Below are 21,911 nucleotides of genomic sequence, written 5' to 3' on the forward strand. Positions count from 1 at the left end.
TGCTGACGTTTTTGTTAATACACAACGCGCATGTTATAGAAGTACATAGACAACAGTTAAGTATCATTAAAAAGTATGCACCATGTCCAATGAGGCTCCTCCTCTGCAGTGCAGACTGTCTCTCAGTGTCTTTATTTAACCTTATTAAAGATGTATTTAAATAATGTCTTTAACCTTATTAAATCAGAGTGCTTCTTGTACTTTATGTGCTTTATGGATTTATCTTTAAGTACTGCGTCATTGTAAGGGCACACTATCATACTGCGCAGCCACGGTGATATAGACTCAAGACATCCTCACTTTTCTGATGTCGCTCTAGTCTGAGACCGACACTGTAACAACAAAACAAACAAAAATACTGGAAAATAAAAGAAAATAACATAACTGAAAAACATAATGTAAAAATACAGTAATTTTTGGTAATCAAAATACAGTTTTTAGTGAGCTAAAACTGTTGTTTGCCCCCTTAATGTTGAAATCAAAGTACATTTGCACCTATAAACACAATGAAATTACCTTTAAATGTGGTCGAACAGTGTTGAAATACAAATAATCTGGCTTTTATAGAAAAGTGCCATTTTAAGGTGACACATCTCATCCAAAAAACATTTGATTGATGTTTTTAAAGTTGCTAACTAGCTTGTGAGATACAGAAAGTTGTTGAAGACTTCTCCATTATATGTTATTGACTTGATGGATTAACTGTGGGTGAATGATGTGAGGAGTTAGATGTGATACAACAGGAGAAGAGGATAAGAGAGGAATTAACAACGAGGGGATTAAAGTGTTTGTGAAGCATTTGTAGAAGACAGTGAGTGGATTCATCAATTGACAGACGATCAGAAAACAGGCAGTCTTTATGAAAATCTCACACTCTCCGGCACATTTGATATTTATATTAAGTTGCTGACTAGTTTGTGAAATACGTTGCTATTTATGCAAAGTCTCTATTGTGAAAACTTCCATGGTTATACAAGCTAAAGCATTTTCATGTGTATAAAAGCATTGCCTTTCTACAGTGAGCACAATAAGATGGTTTTATTAAAAAACTAGTGTTTAAAATACTATGATTTCTATCCTTGAGCATGTGGGCACGCTTTTAGTGAAGTACTGTAAATGATAGAAACTGTACTTTTAAACATGCTCTGAACCCAAGATCTGAGTTTTGAAATTTGTTTACAGCTTATTCAGCTGAACTTCCAGCTCTGATATATCTGCACCTTTAAAACTAGAGCACACCTGCAGGAGGCCACGCTACTTTGGCTTGCAAAGTGTCCAAACACCCGACTATCCACTATTTTCCAGTCAAATGAGCTTGCAGCTAGTCCAGCTGGACTCTACAGCTACAGCGTCGTCCGATCTTTAAAACCAGAGCACAGCTGCTCCGAACACAGAGCAGGAAAGAAACCGTGTCCCTGTCTGTGTGATCTGCTAACAGTTTTAAGCATTAAAATCGGGTAAACCTCCCTGGACACCTTAACTGCAGCAGGTTTTAAAACGAGTCCACGCAGAATAAAGTGGTCGACAAGTTAAACGTAAGTGTCTCCAGAGAGAGAGAGAGAAGAGATGAGCAGAGTGAGACTGCAGAGATGATTATCAGCCCGGACTGAAACATTGATACGCAGCATGTGATGATACGATGACCTTTAGTTTGGTTATACCTAAAGAAATGACATTCAGGCGATGTTTTCAGCTGGCAATGAGGAAGAGCACAGTAATTAAAGGTGGTGACCAGGTATCCAGACATACAAATGAGTGTGTAAATATATACAAACATGAAGACGCTCTGCAAATTTCATGACAGTCCGACTACCACAGTGTGAGATGCTTGTGTGTGAAGAGTTCCTCCTCTGTGGAGCACGAATGCCCACAAGGAACTCGACATCATCATTCTTTGTAAGGACACCCTGTCATGTACCAGAGTGTTGGTCTCTGTGTACAGTTAACAGAACAATACCATTTTGCAATTTTGATATTTATAGTTCTAATAAAAATGCACTTTCCACACAGCCAGTGTTTATGCGTATAAAAAACACGGATGCAACAAAATCCAAGAAATCTGCGGCAGTAATTTTGTAGTGTACTTTGTATCTGCGGTATTACCAGCCCGCTGTCAATGTTGTCAATTAGAAATAGGTAATATGTTGTTTATTACCCTCTTCTTTAAAGTCCCACTCCAGTGTATTTTGGTATTTTTATAAAATGTCATATTACCTACCTACCCAGCTCAAAACATAAACATCTGGGATCAAGTGTACGCTTATAATTGAACATTATTGGTGCTGAAAGTCCGACCCAGACAGCTGATCTGCAGCACAGTAAAGCGCACTTAAACTGATTTTTATTTACTTTATTTCAGGCGGGTCATATGAGTGGTTTAAATACGTCTTGCTGTCGGTGCTGTTTAGCAGTACAGCGCTCTGCTCCCCTGCTACACGCTGCTTCTCCACACAGCGGGGGGAGCTGACGTCACCCACTTCAGGTAACACACCGGCTACAGATAAGTACCTCATGCAACCCCACATCAAAAGACCTGAACTGTCACTTTAAATAATCACATGGGTGCTGTAGCTTACGTCATCCTTATTGGAGACTGTGTACGCCCCGGTGTATACTTGTTTTTATGTACAGTGATCCTGTTGCCCGGACAAACAGCATTTTTCTCATGCATCCATGGATGAAAAATGAGCCTGCACCCTGAGTGCAGGATGAGTCATCGACAATACCTACAAAAGAACTGAGTGCCATCGCTTGGCCCTGATATCGGCCTATTGGTGCAATATAGATTGAGACAGACAGCCTGTGACAGAACCAGTCAAACATCCATTTTGACTTCATGGGAACTTTAAAGTCAGACTCGCTCTTTTTCGCCCAGGGACACCAACTGAAACTCACGTTGTGCGTGAGGAATTTTGATGTGGTTCAACACTCCGGCTCCTGCACCAGCTGCACACTCTCTCCTGGTGAGGAAATATGCTCTCCCTCTTGTCCAAACACCGCTACACCTGCACATACCTGAAATAATCATCTTAGCAGCTACCCTGTTAGCACCTTGGGTACCGGAGACGGAGACTGTAAAACCCGAGAAACTCGCAGGAACCTGTTGCAGGTCCGGCGAGAGTTGATTGCCTTTTCCGTCCATCAATACAGAGCTTATTAGTCATGCAGTCACCACAGAGGAGTCAGAGGGGGCACTCTGTATTTAATGTGCGCACTAGAACTACTGACAGACAGAACTGTCTTCCATTAAAGATTCATTTTTCCCTGCTCCTAATGTATCGAGCCTTCTTAAAAAGTGTCTGATTGTTATTGTCTAACCGAATGAATAATGTCAAAAATAAAGCGAGGCTGCAGTTTTTGGCTTTTAGCCTGTCACTCGGACACGAAGTGGCACCCAGTCACGCCCACACAAAGTCTGTGTTCGGAACCGCAAGATGACGTCAGGCGTGCGTTCAATGATGCAAAACTCCGGAGCTTTTCACATACGTTCTGTTACGATCCGACGGTAATGTAAAACTCACGAGAGTAACTATAGTAATATAACTATATGTCTGTTGGCGTCGAAAGTGACTGCAAAGTTAGGATGGCAGTGAAGGTCACGCAGACGGTACAGTGTCAGTGTTTCATCAGAAACGGCAGAGAAGGCGACACACTCTCGCCGAATGAATAATCGCCGAGCTGCAGTGGCATTTTATTTACTCCCGCTAAATGCCAAGGTCAAGCGGTTTTCCAGCTCAAGCAGGGAAAACAAAGGGTTTCCAGTGCCTCGTCGCCCTGTTGCATTATTGATTTAATGCAATTTCTCATTAAAGGCAGCTACTTTTCCTTCAGAACACTCTGTCTGAGTTCAGACGCGGCCCCCTCGCCGTATGAATATTAAGTGGCTAACTTGTAAGGCTTGTTGTGGCGCGGAATCCTAATATCCTAATTAAACTTTAATATGCCTTCGATTTCTTGATACATTATAATAAAATAAAATTGCTCCGACGCATTCACTCACAGTCCCCTCATTCATTCATAATGTTACCTAATTTACTTCACTGGGGCACAGATAGGATGGCAAGCGGTTTGAATTACAATAATCATACCATTTCACCCGCTGGATGAACGCCGCCTTTGTTTACGTCTCAGACGGAGGAAATCCGAGCGCGCGCGTGAGGGAATGCGAGCGAGTGCATGCATGCTTGTGCGTGCGTACATCTCCGCGGACGAGTGAGGGCAGGCAGATGGCATGTTGTCGCCGAGCCCACACGTGCCGTAACCCTGCGCATGCTTCGCGGCGACCCTTCACCTCCATCTGACTCCCATTCTTCAGATTCCAGGCGTTGCACGGAGAGGCTCGGCCCGACTGCATGGGACACAACATGGTCCCCTGCACGGATAACCATAATACGCTCTTTCTAATTATGTCCCCTGCAGACATCGGAATTCCTCCGAGCAGCAGCACATGAAAACAAAACCTCATCTAATTTATCTCACGTCATTAAGTGCTTGTAATGTTAACTCTTAGGACCTTTTTAGTTCAGTATGTTCACTACGTGAAGTGTGTACTGCACGTACAAACGTGCAAAAGGTCTGGACGCTACCATATAATTGACAATTGCAACCAAACAAACCGTTCCTATCAGCTGAGGTTACTCGCTGTAACTTAAAATGTCCGTTCCCTTAAATATGCATAACTTTAGGCCTCGTTCTAACGAAAGGTGATATTTGCAATGGACACCAAAACTGTTTTCGTGCCACGCTGTAAACATGTTTACTTCTGCTGTAAAGTTCGGCATTTTAACCAGGAGTCTTGTGGCAACTGGCTCGCTGTAGGGGGGGGGGGCCGGCCTCGAGTGGCCATTAGAGGAACTGCACTTTTGGCACGCTGGCTTCATAAAAGACCTTTAATATGTTAGTTGTAATATGAGATGCAGAAATCACAGACTGCTTTAGAGCTACATAGCACAAATTTACACAAATGCAAAGTATGACATTGTCATATTCAAAAGTAAACATTTTTGAACACTAAAACTTGAGAAAACTCATAAGGTGATGCATTTATTACTCTGATGTTCATAATATAAATAATGCCCATACAACTGTTAGGTAAAGCAAACATAGCGCATCAAGCATTGATTAAGTTGAGATCTTCTGACGCAGCCTTTGTGTTTGAACGTGTGTCTGTGCACGTCGGATCGGTCCAAGCTCTGTCGGGCGTCTGTTTCCATGGGCGACAGAGCGGGCCAGATGTTCCTGCTCCCACTGAGGAGGCAGCAATTAGGCAAATGTGACAGGTAACAAATGGAGACTTCAAAACACGTCAGAGGATTAATTAATAGCTGATCTAAATACGGCTCCGCACCTCCGCCTTATGTGGTTCACGTCTCAGGCCGGGGAGATTTTTTTTTTTTTACTCCCGCTGAACATAAAGACATGCACGTAGCTCGTGTGCGTCAGCGTGCTCGTGTACCCGCCCTGATCCTGAACATCAGTTATTATCAGACGATAAGAACAACTTCTGTCTCCTCTCTGCCCTACTTGTGTTGTTTGTTTCAGGACGCTGGAAACTGGTTATCTCGTCTTCTGCCGGGTACTGTGTCATGTTCGGGTTGTTGCATTTGCGCTGCTCCACTTTGGAGGTCACAGAGATTTAAGGACTTTGAACGCACTGCTCTGTGCCTGACCCAGTTTTATTGACATTTCCTATTCTCTTGAAGTATCTGAAATTGACGCTGGCTTTGTTTTCTAAAGCAGGAAAGAAAAGATGTCTGAAGTTGTTGGGGGGGCATTAATGAGTAATACTTCTGGGTGGATGGAAACAAATGATCTCTTTCATTCTCTGTAAACCGTCATGAAGAACCGCTCCACACAATTAGCATCGTTCCCTCAGGATGTCCACAGCACCGAGAACTAAACTGAGACCGCACTCATGCTTAAGGACCAGAGCTACCCAGAAATAGCGGTGGGGAATATCTGCTCTCCCTGTGTCTGGCTGCTGGCCCACCTTCAGGTCTGGAGCTTTAACCTTCAGAGACTTCTGCTGCTGCTGCTGCTGCTGCTGCTGATGTGGCCTGGGTTTGGCTGAGCCGAGCTCGCTGGGAAATCAGCCAGACAAATGAGTGTGGGTAGATGAGCAGAATGGAGATTTTTCTATTGTGCTTGAGTGTTCAAGTTTCCTCTGGAAAAAGAGGGATATTGTTTGGGTGGAAAATACATTAGAAAACGTTGCAGTCCTTTGTGTGTGTGTGTGTGTGATGCTGTGCAGAGAAGAACAGAAGTTCCAGTGTGAGACAGCTGGCTGCTGAAAGAGCGAAACTCTGCAAGAAATAACTGAATAGTTAGCAGTTAACGATGAGTGAAGGCAACGCGTTCTCACTCCCAACCCCCTTAGATGTGACGGCTTAGTCGGTTGTTTTTAAAGGGGCACTACGTAGATTTGGAGAAGACATTTTAAACTCATAATTTTGATATTTACAGTGTTGATGAGGTAATAATTCAAACTGAATTAACAAGCTGTTCTCAGAGGAAAATAAGGTCCCCAGAACACTGATTGAAGGTAGTAAGGTGGCGGGGTCCGCCACATATAAACAAAGTAAAGCAGAATGAAATGTATATGTTTAGGCATAAAAATAAAAGGATGAAGATCTTGCTCTTCTTTTTACCCAAAACTACATGCTGCACCTTTAAGCTTTAAAATATGATGCTTCATTAACCCCTCTTGCATCAGTTTTGCATGACGCATAATATGCAATGTCCAGTAAGACTCTCAAAACAATACAATTAATGACATATAATGATTTCTGGTCTTTCTGTGATTAAAGTTGTGAAACAGTTGTGGTTTAGGAAGACATCACGCTTTGGGTTAAAGAAACTATGCTCAGTTACGCGAGTGATGCAGAAGACTTCATGTAACGTGTGTCAAAAGATGCATAATTGACGTACCTTAACTTCCTGACATGAGTAAGTTGCGGTGACTTTACAAATCAAATAACAAATCACTCGAGGTCAAACTCTAGCTGCAAACCCTGGTCCAGTGTATGACCCATCCAAACGCCCTAACCACACGCAGACATCATGTGAGTCTGCATACTGACTGAGCATAAAGACAGGACCCGGGGGAAACAGCTAGCCCGGTTCTGATTGAAGATAACGCCCATATAAACGTGCTGGCAGGCAGATTTTTATTTACCGCTGGACGGAGCCGTGCATGCTAGCTGCTCCCCTTGCATCCAGTCTTTTCTGCTAAGGTAAGCTAGTAATTAACTGACAGTGAAATGAAAGTGGTATCGACATTCACATCTCACTCTCAGCAAGAAAGCAAATAAGCATATTTCCCAAGATATCAGAACCACCCGCTTTAATAGCACACGTGACCTGTATTCAGTCGTCCGCCCCGGCTCTGAGGAAGCTGATCCCTGAGCAGCCCTCAAACAGAGGTGAATCAATGACAACAGATGCTCTTGTCGGTTCAGCTGATCCAAAGGAAGTTTGTTTAAAAAAAAAAAAACATGCACCGGCCAACTAAACAGGGGGAATTCATTATTTATCCCTTTTTCCCGTCACATTTCCACACGCGTGTGATTTTTCTGCGCGAGGAGAATCAGACGTCTGGCCTCTTTGTCTGCGGACACATGCTCGGCGAGAGCGGCTGCCCGGTGACGGTAACGTTAGAGACGGCCTTATTGTCCGCATCGCTCATTGTCTCCTCTTCTTTCAGGATAGCTCCGCGTGTCGGCTGCAGCGAAAACTGTTTTCTTTGACATACAGTCAGACAGTCAAAACAGCCGGAGTGATTTGAATCAGAGTCGCATCTTTATGTCTCATTTGGCTGCGAGATGCGTCTGCTGCGTGGAGCCCAGGTGTTTCAGAGACACGGCACTTTGAGTGTTTGACAAGTGCATTTTCTCGAACTTCCGAACATTTGCTCATGCATTTTTAAAAACCCGGGGGAACTATTATATTAGAAAGAAATATTGCAGAAAATAACATAATTACAGGAACTTGTAGTTTGAAGACAGATGGCTCTTTTGTTTTTGCAGAAGTCATTTCACATTTTATAGAAGTAAGTCGGGAAAGTGGGACGCTGCCTACCACTTGATGATTAACCACCGTGCATTCTGGGCTTTGGCAAGCAATTTGAGTAAGATTTATGAATCCTTCAAGCACTTTATTGTTTCTCGGTGAGGAGCTCAAAGGTCCACGATGGATACATAAATATAAAAGCAAGTGTGGTTGTCTGGACCTTCTGCGGAGGAACCCTCAGTCTGAGGCTGAGTTTTGACTGATGGTTAACTCAGGTTATCTTGTCACATTAATAAATCCCTGAGTTATGTAAGGATCACTGAAATAATATTAATTCCTGTCCAGATGTGACTCAACTCTTGTGTCTCTGAGCGCCAACCGACTTGTTCCAAATCAATTTACCTGACCAATAACAGGTGTATAGGCTCGCGCAGAGCACAGGAACCAAATAATTCCAAAATATTTCTACCTGCAGCGTTCAGCTCTGGTCTGATCAGCTGCTCAAGATCAACCTTCTCAAATCGGTTGAGCCAAAAAAGAGATCCAGCTGATTTGTTGATTTACAGCAGTCTGAAACCTGCTGTGTGTGATGCCATGTTTATTTTTCTGAGATTTCAGCGTGTCCACAGTCTTACCAGGGCTTTGGTCTCCTCCTCGTCCTTGTAATATTGGAGCTGATCCCCTCGCAGAACAAACCAGCGACTGTGCCAAGTCTTGACAAAGCCCCCTTGTTTCCGGAGCCACCCGCACCTGACGACACTCGGCCGTCCCTGGATCTCCATGCCGGCCTGACCTCCGCCGCGCTGGGGGCTGCTGTGGGACACACACTGGTCGTCCATTACAGCGACTCGAGTCTGCAAAGAAGGCGAAAGTCTGTTTGGATTTGAAAATGACAGTTGCAAGTTCAGAGTAAGAAATATACAAATATTGGGTCAGAGGTAAACCAGTTCCTGAATAATCTCCTTTCATACTCAGTATTGGTGAAGTTGTTTCCTGTTTTATTTTGTAGATTACATCCTTGTGTGTGGTGTTTTACTTTCCACTTCCTGTCTTTGTCTTTTTTCTGCCCCTTTTCCTTTGTCGGTTCACCTGCATATCCCCAGTTTTCTGTGTCAGTTCTCCGGTCCCGTTTCTCTCCTCAAGTTCTGTCTATGTTCCTGGTGCTTCGTGGATTTGTACTTGTTTAGTTTTTGTATTTTTGTACTTCATTAGTTCTCTGATTGGCCTCTGAATGCTTTCTCGTTTTGCTCTTTAAAAAGCTTGGTTTTATTTTTTCTACCTGCCTGCCAGGGTGTTTTGCATTCGGGCCATGGGTACTTAATACAGAAATCATAAAGACCTCCAGCGACTCCAGAATTCAACCGCGGAGGAATGTACTGGCATAATGAGGAGAGTGTGATGATTACAGTCAGCACAGTCCAACAGAAAATGTGGCAGCAGTCAGTCTGTTCATTAAAACTATTCATTCAGGTCTGTCAAAATGTACATCCTTTCTCAAAACCTGAACAAATTACACCTTGTACGGAACCTGTGTGCCGCCAGATATTCTAGATAGATTCTTTTGGGTTTTTTTGTGACTTGGAGACGAGGAATTTAAGGCAGAGAGAGTTCAGTGCTGCGAGAAGAAGAAAAAGGCAGAAGGGGAAATGTGGGCGGCAGAATTCATAAAACACACAACACGACCTCAGCCAGGCCGAACCTCTAATCTCTTCCATCCATTTCTTGTGTCACCCACCTACATGTGTTGACCTGACAGTCTTTTTCTGTCACATTTCGTCTCTCTCTCTCTCTCTCTCCGTCTCTGTGAACCCACTTTTTTAACCATCTTGAAGATTTTGATACGACAGAACCCTCGTTATTCAGCAAGACCGCATCTGATCACACTGGCTCTCACAAACACCACACGCGCAATAACTCACCCTACGCTTATTGTTCCCAGGAGCGCGATATATTCTCATCATTCGGTGACATATGCTACTACTGCTGCTGTCAGCTTTTTGAGCGTCGCCATGTTATCGGTGGCTCTGGTTGAGCTTGCCTTGGTGGAGGTCCAAACACAGCCCACGGGTCCAGATGAGGACCAGATGCAGCCCGGCAGTGTTCCATGCAGCAGTGGAGCAAGTGCAGCACGCAGGCCTGCTGTGGTGATCCTAAAAACCACGCAGCTCAAGTATCCTGTGTGCATGTGCAGGCACAAACATGCTCGCTGCTCTGGATTCCTCTCAGAAAATAGCTTTTTTTTTTTTCACTTGTTTTGCACAGTGGAGGCCATAATTTCCATCCTCTGTCCATCTCTACTCCGTCTCTGCTCTGCTTTTCGCGGCTGTGTGGGAAAAAAGTGGGCAGCGCTCTCGCTTCGGCAGCAGTGAAAGATATCATCTGAGTTCATTCGAGGGAAAATTTCCATTCTGTGGGATCATTTAACACTAATATTGGAGGGAATGACCTCCCTGACAGTTACCCCCGCTGCCACCTCCGCACTTTTCTTCTCTTAGCCTCAACAATCTGTAAGCACACACATGAACACACACAGAGAATATATCACAGCGGAGGCTGGATACACCCATCTGTTGACGGAGTCACCTGCTGCGTTGCCAGTCGGGTGCCGCAGCCCCTTTACAATTTCATGCCTCCTACACAGGGCCTAGTTAACAGCACTGCTGGGACTGGCCTGCGCCGCCACGAATCGAAATGGTAAATAACTCAGGGCTTTCCAAACGCGGGCAGCTCGGAGGTGGCTGAGAGCAGAAACACTACTTAAAATTTACATTACACTGCGGTCTAGTCCGGATGTAATAAATAGCCGCGCAGGGACAGAGGGGATAATCACGGCTCAATCTATAAATTAGCAGACGAAATGGGGTGAGATTAGTGGAAAAGTTAGCGGTTCCTCGGCCGCTGCAGGAGCCGGGTGATGTATTGCGACCTTTAGAGGGTTACTCATTTTATTTATTTATTTTCTTATGTTCCTGCTAAAAGCCAGTTTGTGGTTTACTATCGGACGCATCCAACAGAATCACGGGGGAAATGATATGTTAACAACAGCCGTAAAGAAAAGAAATTCTGCGCACAATGCGAAGATAAACGATGGCGTGATAACAGGAGATGACATGCTGGACTCTTTTGCGTGTTGAATTTTAATGGCGCTCGGTCCACCGCTGTGGTCCGGCCCGAAACGTCTCAACAGCAATAGAGCCTTCTCACGGCAGCCATATTGGCATTAGATAAAAGGTAAACACAGGTTTAATTAATGACAATTATAATAAAGGTTCCGCTCCATTCAAGTAATTGGTGACGCCTGTGTTTACCCTGCTGTCTTGTGTAGAAATGGCTGCTGTGAATAAGGTCTACTGGCCTGTCATCACATTTCATACATCAGAGGGTGAATCCTCATGACTTCTGACTTTTCCTCTGGTGTCGTCACGAGGTCTTTTGAGCACCGTGTCTCAACAAGTATGCGAAGACATTTAGCTCCCCCTCAGGATAACTTTGGGCAATCCACCAACATGTCCTCCAGCTCCTCTTTTTTTCATTGATTTGGCATTTAAGGTGAGTCTGTCATGGTCCTGTCATTTTAGTTTCATTGCATGTGTGTTTTGCATGTGTTTTCTGGGTTTTGTAACGTCTTTTGCCCTTTTCCCAGTGTTCTGTTTGTTCTCGTGCCCCTCACCAGCATGATTTTCCCTCCACGGCTGTCTCGCATACTGTTTAATCATCCCGGCCCTGTTTCCTGAGTTCCTCCTCGGTCTGTTTTCCCTCCACACCTTCAATGCATCTCCCTCATTAGCCCTACCCTGCACCTCATCCCCTCGTTAATTAGTTTGGATTTAGGTCCGGTCTTTTGCTCGGTCATCTGTTCAGTTTCTGCGATCCTGCTGTCGAGTGTCCCTTGCCTTGCTGTTCCTCGTGTTACCTTAATCCTGAAAACATTTCCTCCGGCCGTCTTCCTGCCTGAGGGTCTACAGCATTTGGGTCCGACCTTCTCTGCTTCACCGTGACATTTACTGTTCCCCAGTAAAGGAGAAATTCAGATGTTGCAGCAGCACAAATACAGACGTGAATACAGATAAACCGAAAAGGTAAATAAATAAATAAATGAATAAATATTCAGTGACAGGTGTTGTTTTTAAACTATCTGAGCCGTCTCAGTCAAAGTAACAGTGACACGACCAAATACCTGCAAAACTGATGGCCTTCCAATCAGCCTGGAACTGGCACATTAAAGGTGCAGTGTGTAGGAGGTAGGCGGGGGGGTCTATTGAAGGAAATTGAATATAATGATCACAATTATGTTGTTTGTTGCGCTGCCATGTTCCTGCAGTTGGCCAGATTGGACAAACCAAACTCTGTCTCTATTATTCAGCATTTATAGTGGTTATCCTAGAGGAAAGTGAGGCAGGGGTTTTCATTCGGTCAGAATCTGCAGCGTCACATTCTTTCTTTTTACGTGATCGGCTTTATCCTGTTTTTGTCTCAGTGGATCTTGATCGACTGCCTGTCCCCTGGTCCGGTGTTTGAGGTTAACGATCTGAGCACTCACACGTGTGTTACGAGGGCGTGGGCCCATAAAACACGAGTGTCGTGTCTGTCAGTGAATCTTGATCTTGAAGACGGCCTGAGGGCTGAAACGTCAATTAAAGAAAAGCTGCACACGGAGCCAGAGTGTGCGACACCTGCTTCAACATCGGCGTATTAATGTTGTCACTGAGACGACGTCGAGATCGCCGTGCCAGCCTGAAAGCATTACACTGCTTGAGTCCAGCCTCACATAGCTGCTAGCATGGCTTTAGACTCTTGTTACAAGGTAATGTGATATTTCCTTACAAGATCACAATCAGAGCAATTATCAGCCTGAGGTTTCTGGTAATCTAACGAACCAGAGAGGAGCTCAGAAAAGACGTGCTGCATCCGACAGGGAACTGATCACTTCCCCTCTGACTCACTACTCTGACTTTCGTGTTCTTTGCACAGTTTGGTCCTTTTATAAACAGATTTGCACAAAAGCCGGCGCGTACGTTCGAAAATAAACAACAACTCTGTTATAATTCATCAGGCAAATTAACTACAGTGGCTAGCAAAGCATATATAATCGTTGAGGTTACCTTAATTTTTGTGAAGACACAACCCAACCAGAGCTACAGGCGAGGTAGCTGACCTGTTTTCAAACCTGTGTTTTGTATGTAGCTGTTCTTTTTTTTTTCCACCTGAGCGAACTTCCCGATGGTGCCGGCGAGCACATTCTGCAACTGCAAAGTCTCTGCAAGAACACATCACCGCCTGACTGTTTTGTCCATTCAGCGCTCTAAAAGCAGCCTCCCAGAGGTGTGTTCAGTGTCCCTGTGAAAACACCTGTGTGTGGCGGTGGCGTCTCTGTCCTCTGAGCCCCAGCCTCCAAAATAAGCAAGCTATATATGTGATAATGGCAATCTGTTTCCCCATCACACGAGTACAAATGAAGTAATTTAGTTCTTCACGTGTCTGACAGAAAGCTCAACATAGAGATTGACACGAGGGCCAGTTTTCTCCCTCAAGTTTGCTCTCTAGAATCGCGAGGATGTGCAGAACGATGGAGCATTTAATTTCCAAAGCGGCAATTAAACCGAACTGCATTACCATCTGCCTCGTGCACCACCCCCCCCGACTGTCGAGTAACATCCAGGACATCTTGAGTCGAGGAATTTTCTCACAGTGCATCTGAGAGCTTTGACCAGTCGGTGGGAAGAGACGGCCTGACCTTCCCTATAAACAACAGCGGCTCAGTGGTACAGCGCAGGCAGCCACACACATGCACGCATACCACAAACACACACTGATGCACTTGAAAGGACAACAACAGAGATAGTCTCGAACCAACTCCTCCCCCTGAGGTTTCAGTGGCGTGCACTATAATTTCTTAGCGGGACGCAACATAGCTGTGGCTCCGCGGCGGTCGAATAAAAACTGAATACATCCAAACTCCAATAGAAAGCTGACTTTTCCATGAGGGGTCTTTTCAAACCACCGTTTGATAAGGTGTGTTCGTATTCTCTGTCTGTCTGCCTGCCTCCATCACTCAAATGGATTCTGAGCCGGGCCATCTCAGGATCACACAGGTTTCCTTGTTAGTTTTAAAATATGCGTCTGTCAGGGAAATCATAAAATGTAGCTACTGGACGTGTCTTCAGTGAGGAAAGCTTTGCTCAGTGCGGCCAAGAAGGCACCGCATTAAATCACTTTCAATTGTTTCCCCGGGACACAACCATCTAATGTAAAGTGATCCCGGTGACGACGGACCTGTGCATGATTAAAAGCGGCTTCTGCATTTTTGCAAGGGTGCTGTGGAATGATGATTCAGCCTGCCTGCAGCCTTAAATGTAGTTATACAAACCTTCACACATCGGCGCAAAGAGGCACCATATGTTGGCTACATCATGAATAACATTACCCCCTCCCCTACACAGCGGAAATAAGGATATCTAGAGGTCTTAACGAGGAAGGACTTCTCTGAAATGTGGTACTGCGGAACTTCTTGTACATGCAGGGCCCGTCTCTTAGCATCAGGAGGTCGCTCATTTTCAGTGCTTGCACAGTTTTTGTTCCCCATATGGGAAAGCGCTGACGCTAAACGCACACAGAAAGCCTGAACTCGCTGTTTGACGTGTCTTTTGTTTGAATTGAGCTGGTTTGGAGGGGAAAAAAGGAGATTTGAGGCCACACTTTACAGTCCGGCTCATCCTTTGGGAAATTAAAGTTGAGCGTGGGAAGATTTCTTTTTTTTTGGGGGGGGGGAATACAACCTAAAGTGAACCTGAATCATACAATTTGGATTGCAAAAAGAGCAACGCATTCAACTCCCCTAATTGAGACTTTACAGACTGCTGCCTAAATATGTTGTTGCCGAGTAAAGATAGTGGCAGGAAGTCTTCTGTGACCACAGGAAGTGGCCGGTCACAACAGCAGCAAGGGAGCACTGACTCTGTCGAGGGAAAATTGGACAGCAAACTTAGATCTGCTGCCTTTTTTCCCCATCCTGCGGCTGCTATAAAGCTAAGCAGGCTGACACGGTATGTGCTAAGTGGAATTTACAGACATCTCGTGGCACGATTCTCCGGTTTTCTTGACAGCACACTACGTTTTGCCACTTTCTCACCTGATGTGTAGCTTCCCCATCGTGGTCAACGGCAAACCACTTGACATTTCGTATAATCTCTGAAACCCTATAGTTCTCTATTTCAGACTGTTACGACCATTATGACCCGTTTCTGTAAGAAAAGGAGCCACACAAAACATAAGCGTAAAAACTATACAGAAATATAAAACTGGCCTATTTTCAGGCTTGTAGAGCACATCTCACTCGCACTCAACTCATAGTACCGTCAAACACTTTGGTTTCGTATTCAAATCATGCAGATCGTTTCCTGCTCGAAGCCTTAATGATTCACTGATGAATGGCAGCATGGATTCTTTATTCATGTAATATAACATGTGGTCAACAGTGCCATTACCATCTGTCTGTCTGTCGGTTTTGCATTTTCAGCAGCTGCTGTACGCCACATTGGCCCCGGTGCCTGCCAGCAAAGCCCGTGCCAACTTTCCTTGGATAATGCAAAGGTCAGTGGAGTGTTAAACAGAAAAGTCACTATTGAGGGTCAGAACTGTGCCACTGTTTAGCCTCATCAAGTCAGATAACAACTCTTTTTTAACTATCTATCTAGCTAGCCATGTCTAAATATATCTGTCTGTCTGTCTGCCTGTCTGCCTATAGAGCAGCAGATGAACTATTTCTGTTTCTGTTTCTGAAAAATCAACTTCAATCACGTGATGTCTCTTTGGCCCCCGGTACACCACAAAGCCAGTTACGAAGTGACTGTTGAAGACACAGGATGTGAAAACTGCACTTTGTCCGACAGTCAGCATGTTTGACAGCTGATTCAATCCACCTGGCGGTGACATAAACTCTGCCTGCATTTCATTTCACGAGCGACCCTGAGCGAACACTCAGATGAAAGCGTGACAGGCAGCTCGCATCTGTTTGTGTCTGTGCATGAGCCACCTTTGCGCCCGCCCGCTAATAGCCATAAAGACAAGGAACACGCAGCGGAGGAAACACGAACTTCACATTGCCAGTCAGTGCCGTCCACCCTTTAAATATCCCTCAGCAACCTTCCCCTTTAAAGCCGGCACAGCAGGGCCTCCGTGACCCACATGTGTTAAAGACAAATATAACCCTCCCGCTACCGAAGCTGCTACCTCGAGAGCGGTCTGTTTCTGTTAGACTCCCCCCTGAAAACTCACAGAGGTGAGAGGAGGGCACTGTCGCTCGCTGCGCTTTTGCTGCGCTGGCCGTTGGGAGAGGATGTGAAAGAGGAAGGGCCTTTCGGAGCAGCGCACAGATGGAAGCACTCACACCCTGACCCATTACTCCATCCAGCACATGCACAAGTCAGGTCTGGCTTGATTTAACACTGAAGGGAAGCTATTCTTCATTACGGAGGTAGGTAGGTACACGACCCACGATCAGTCACTACCTACACAACCCCAAAGCGTGAGTCACAGAGAGCTCTGGGGGGATGGATGGAAACGGGAAAGGGATGAAGGGAGGTGAAGGCGGCTCATGTAATGTAATCACAAACACAGATGAATTGCCTCTCGGAGATAAATTTCTATTTGCTCCCACCGCTGAAATGCCGAATCAACTCCCTGGCTTACTCCTATGAATCAATGCGATGAGTCAGTGTCTATTTTGTCTACACACCAATTTAGACGCCATATGTTGCCCCCTTCATAGTCTACAATGAAGAGCTTTTTAGTATGATGCACTCGTTAGCCACTCGCTAACATCGCCACCCCTCCCCGCTCCGTTCTCACCATGTGTCACAATATGTCTGGGAACCGAGCAGCAGCCCTGTGCAGGAACAAGGAGGAAGGCTTCTCACTGGCCGCTGACTCACTCTGCACGTTTGACACACTGTTGTAATCGAATGAATGATAGTGTCTCCTTTGTAATGGAGAATACAGAGGGGGTGTTTTTGCAGATAAAAGTAAGAAACAAAATGCTACGGCCACAAAGCGAGAAGGTGAGCTGAGAATCACACCCGTGATCATAGTCATTTTTTCCCCCTGTAGTTTGGGAAAAGCTGACTCTGCGTTCTAACCTTCATAAATGTCAGCTTACTATGGATTCCTCGGGTGAAGTAGCTGTGTCAAGTTAATTTAACTAAAATGTTAAAGGAGTGGATTGACATTTTACAGCTTATTCGCTTTCTGGCACAAAGTTCAATGAGCAGACTGAGATCACTTCCATATTTACATGGTCACCTAAATGGGAAGCTTATGTGTTTGTGTCAGATTAGCTTACCTCAGCATTACAAGTGGAAACAAGTTAATTTTATCAATGTTAGAGGACTAGTTTGACACTTTTACACTCCTTCGCCTTTGGGCGTAAAGTCAGATGAGAAGATTGAATATCATATCATATGATAGGCTAAGTTCAAAGCTACCTTTAGCAGCTTGTTAGCAAGAATAGTGAGAACAAGTACATTTAACTAGTGTTGGAGGAGTATATTGAGATTTTAACAATCACTTTGTGGCAGAAATTTAGATGAGAGAGATGAGATCATTTTGATATCTATAGCATGAGCTAATGTGTAGCAGGTTAGCTTTAGGCTACTTAGCGTAACCCGTGGAAACAAGTTAATTTTATAGGAGTAGACTAGGCTGACACTTTTACACCGAAACCACTCTCGTGCCTGTATAATAAATGTAAAGCTACTGTTAGTAGCTGGTTAGCTTAACTTAGCATAAAGAATGGAAACAAGTTAATAAAACCGAAGACTTATTTATTTTCTGGCAGAAAGTTAAATGAGAAGATTGATTCATAATTACGTCTGTATAGAAAATTTGATGTGAGCACCCGGTTAGCTTAGCATAAACAGGACACAAATAGGACTGGCTAGCCTGGCTCTGCCCATTGGTAACAGAATCCACCTGCCAACACCTTTACGGCTCACTAACATCTTTATTTACAAACCTGAAGTGTTTAAACATCAAATAAATGTTTTTACGAGGGATTGTGTGCCAGACTAGCCTTCTGGAGATTGACTTTGTGAGCTCTAGACGTCCTGGTGGGCAAATTTTGTTCCCCCCGCGCAGAGGAAGCTAGCTGTTTCCCCCTAATTCCAGTCTTTGTGCTAAGCTAAGCTCATCAGCTGCTTGCTGTTGCCTTATTGGCTATTAAAGGCAGAAATAAGAGTGGTGTTAATCTTTTTTATCTGTATGCAGGGAAAGCAATGAATTTAGTATTTTCCATTTTGATTACAACCCCAGTTTTGCTGCAGTTTTCGGGCGTCCTCGTCTCCATCCCTTCTCGCCTCTCAATAAACAGCCATCACAGTTTAGACCTGGGAACAGTCGAGTGCGGCAGCTGACACGGGGAACCTGATCCCTGGGCTTTCCAGCAGCACAGCTTGTGCACTGCAGACATTCCTGGCACACGGGGGTCATCATATTCTTCCTCCCTTCTACCTCGGCTCGTGCCTTGTTTGCTTTCTTCTCCTTTTTTTTTTCCATTAAAACACCAGGTGGAGGGAACAAGTAGTCAGAGATGTCTTGCTGGTCCTCCCTGCCATTTTATCCACAAATATACCCTCCTTCGTCCTTTCCCTCTCATCCTTTCCTCAAACCTCTTCTAACTCTCCTTTTTTTCTGCCTCCTTTTTCTGTTGTTGGTGTTCAGTCGGACAGCAACAGAGCCCGCACATGCAGCACAGCTAGCAGACATGATTTAGTTTCCAGCCGACAGCCAGACAGGGGGTCGCGGTTTTGGATGGCATATGCAACGCTCTCGCCATCTGTATGTCCTGCACCAGAATTAGCGAGGCCAAAACGCTGATATGACAGTGACAGTACAGCGAGTGCACTGTATTTCAATTACATAACGAAAGGACAGAGAATTGATGCTCTCCGGCTATCCAAAAAGTCATCGCTATGGTTACTTACAGTAGGTTGGTATTTGGAGAAGCAGCTTTTACCCACTTTATCAAGATGTGACAGATTACCAGCGGGCCATCCGGGCGTCTCTATATGTGACTAAAAGTTGTATTTCCTCTTGTGCGTCTTCTCTCCAGTCGCAGTATGACAGTTCCATGACTCGACATGGGTTGAGTCACTAGTTTTACACAGTAGAAATATATGTCATTGTGATCTAATCCATTAGAAAAGACGCAACATTGGAAATGTCTTTGAAAAGCATTACACAAAGCACTGATGCACCTGGTCGTTGTTCAGTAAATACAGTAAAGCCACTCGCTGACCTTGTCTGCTCATGTTGCAAGTAAGTGAAATGCAAGCAGAATATCGATAATGATCCAGGAACTCCAAAATACCACCGAATATCACAGCTACTTTGATACATGGCCATGCCCAGAGGATGTTATATTAATGCTGCTGCAATCTTACATAAAGTTCCGGTCCTGGAATAACTGCTTAAAATATAAATTACATAACTCAAAGGGTCACTGAACCCCTCTGAGATTGGATTGGACAGTCATTCGGATCCTGTGCCTGCAGCATCTTCACAGTCTTATTACCAAACTGTGCAGGAGATGTGGCTCAAGAACGGTGAGACACTGAGCCACAGAATCACCTAAACATAACAACACCTCAGAGGCAAACACACAATATCAAACTGTTCAACCTCACCTTCCAAATAAACAGCCTTGTTGAATCCCTCGGCTCTGACGTGTGGGGATGCACAACGATTGTATCCAATCCAGTGACAGGTGATCAATCAATCAGTCAACAGAAATCCTGGGCCGAGACGAGCTGAAGTTGTAGTCCAGCTCAGCTGCTGCTGCTGCTGCTGCCGCTGCTGCCTCCCTCCAGAGCTGCCTCAGTGTGTACAGAGTGGATTGAGTTAGCTGACGCTCAGACGAGCTGTTAGAAACTTTTCCCCTGACTGCTCACACCATCTGCATGCTGAGAAAGTCTCCGCTGTGGACAGGATGGCTGTCGCGGTCAGCACAGTCACACATGGGGCACCATTACAGCGGGAGTCCGCCCAGACAGACAGACACACACACACTCACACACCCACACACACTCACACACACTCACACACACACAAACACACACTTTCTTTTCTCCCAGCACTGCAGCCTATGCAGTCCTAACTCCTCCTGTCATCCTGGCTGGTGAGACGCTCACACTCTGTCTGAGGAGACCGTGTGTGTACAGTATGTTGGTTACAGAGAGGGAGGAGGTAGGTGGAGGGAGGGTGTGTGTGTTTGTGTGTGTGTGTGTGTGTGTGTGTGTGTGAGTGAGTGAGCATGTTTTAGGAAGTCTCAAGATGAGAGCTCTGACTGAGCAGTGCTCCAGCAGTGCAGCTGACTCTCTCCTGTATTTCAGATTCAGCACAAGCAGCCCGGGCAGCTTTTTAAAAGGCAAAACTTTTACCAGGGCTCATAAACGTGGAATACAAACCCCTAAATTTCCATACGTACCGTCTGTGAGTAATTCGGCACACAAACACAGAAAGCCGCCCCAGTTTTTAAGGGTGCCTTCAGGATGACATATACAAATGACTGCGTGCGTGCAGCTCCACAAACATTTATTCAGTGACACCATCCTCACTCTGGTGCGAAGCCAGCTGTATACACACCAGTGGAAAGTGCATCTTGTTTACCAGGGGAGTGGTCTGAGATGTCTTCCCATTCCATAGTCTCACAGTGGGTCCTTGTGAAGAATGTGTCCGCCTGAGGAGAGAGGAATATGTCTTTTATTTCTTTGTGATGTATGCAAAAATAAACGTGCTAATGTGTGTGATGAATGGCGGTGACACCGTAGTTCTACTGTAATTTGGATGTGAGGCATTCACGGTTTTAGTGAATTACCGTTCTCTTACAAACGGAGGAATTCTAACATTTCTGAGCTCAGTCATCCAATCACGTGGCTTCTTATCGACTCCTCGCAACCTGCTCGATCTCCTGACATGGTTCACGACAAGAGAACAGGCAAAATTAAAGTGTTAAACATGTTGGTCTCATAAATTCAAACACACGGTAGTTACGCAGGCACTTAAAATGAAATTTTGATTCACATTGCTGCAATTGTGTTTTTTTAAGTTCGGGGAATTAAAAAGTGGATTGACCTTCGCTCCTGTTTATCAACCTGACTACAACAGTGATCCGTGAAGGTGAGCTCCAGGGTCGGGTGTTTATGTTCTGTAACGTTGACTGCTGACTGAGGCTGGAGGGGACATGTACTCGGACATATTAACGTCATTACGGAGTTTCTGCTGACGGCTGAGTTCAGTGAGAGCTGACATGAATTCTAACACACAGACATATTATTTGCTGTCTTCACGGCCAATGTGCAATAAAATGATCTGGCTGTCGAGGACAAATAAACACAAGTGGGACACGTGTTCACAGACGAGGTAATGTTTGATTTTAAGTTAGTAGAGTCTTGTTCACCAACTTCCCTTTTCCTGGAAGTCGCAAACCTTAACCCTTAAGTTAACTTGTGGTTTTCTCTGGGTCTGTTTGGGATAAAGTACACCACTCAACGTGATTCGTTTTTTTTAAACATCAGAATACAGAATTCTTACATACTATATCTTTCAGTGATTATATTTGATTGATAAGAGCTTCAAAATCTGCTTAGAGTTCACGCAGAACTCAAATTTACTAAGGGCTAAGGGATTTTTATGTATGATTAAAGACCTTTGATATCAAAAACAAGGCAAAAAAGTGTCTTGAGAATCCAAATAATCACTACCAAAAAAAAGTGCTATTTCCCTCTCTATAGTATACTGAAATGGCACCGTGCATGCTTCCATTTCGGCACAACACAGCTACAGAACCTTTCTCACCGATCGTAATGGATCCCTGGCACGTGTCCGCCACCACATCCACTGGTAATGTCCTC

General features: G+C 44.8%; 1 protein-coding gene across 2 annotated transcripts in view; it reads right to left on the reverse strand.

The window, feature by feature from the left end:
• arhgap24 (Rho GTPase activating protein 24) overlaps positions 1-20,219 on the reverse strand; it is a 74,127-nt gene extending 53,908 nt beyond the window's left edge. Inside the window, exons 1-2 of one of the 2 annotated variants that reach the window (XM_030436118.1) lie at positions 19,686-20,219; positions 8,643-8,861 (exon numbers count right to left, since the gene is read on the reverse strand). In XM_030436118.1, coding sequence (XP_030291978.1) covers positions 8,643-8,846 — 204 coding nt within the window. In that variant the 5' untranslated portion in view covers positions 8,847-8,861; positions 19,686-20,219. Of the gene's footprint in view, positions 1-8,642; positions 8,862-9,926; positions 10,002-19,685 lie in introns of those variants that run through there. The other variant, XM_030436117.1, reaches the window with a different exon arrangement.
• Between the last annotated feature and the right edge of the window lie 1,692 nt (positions 20,220-21,911).

The sequence above is a fragment of the Sparus aurata genome, chromosome 12 (assembly GCF_900880675.1).
Source record: "Sparus aurata chromosome 12, fSpaAur1.1, whole genome shotgun sequence".
Taxonomy (NCBI): Eukaryota; Metazoa; Chordata; class Actinopteri; order Spariformes; family Sparidae; genus Sparus; species Sparus aurata.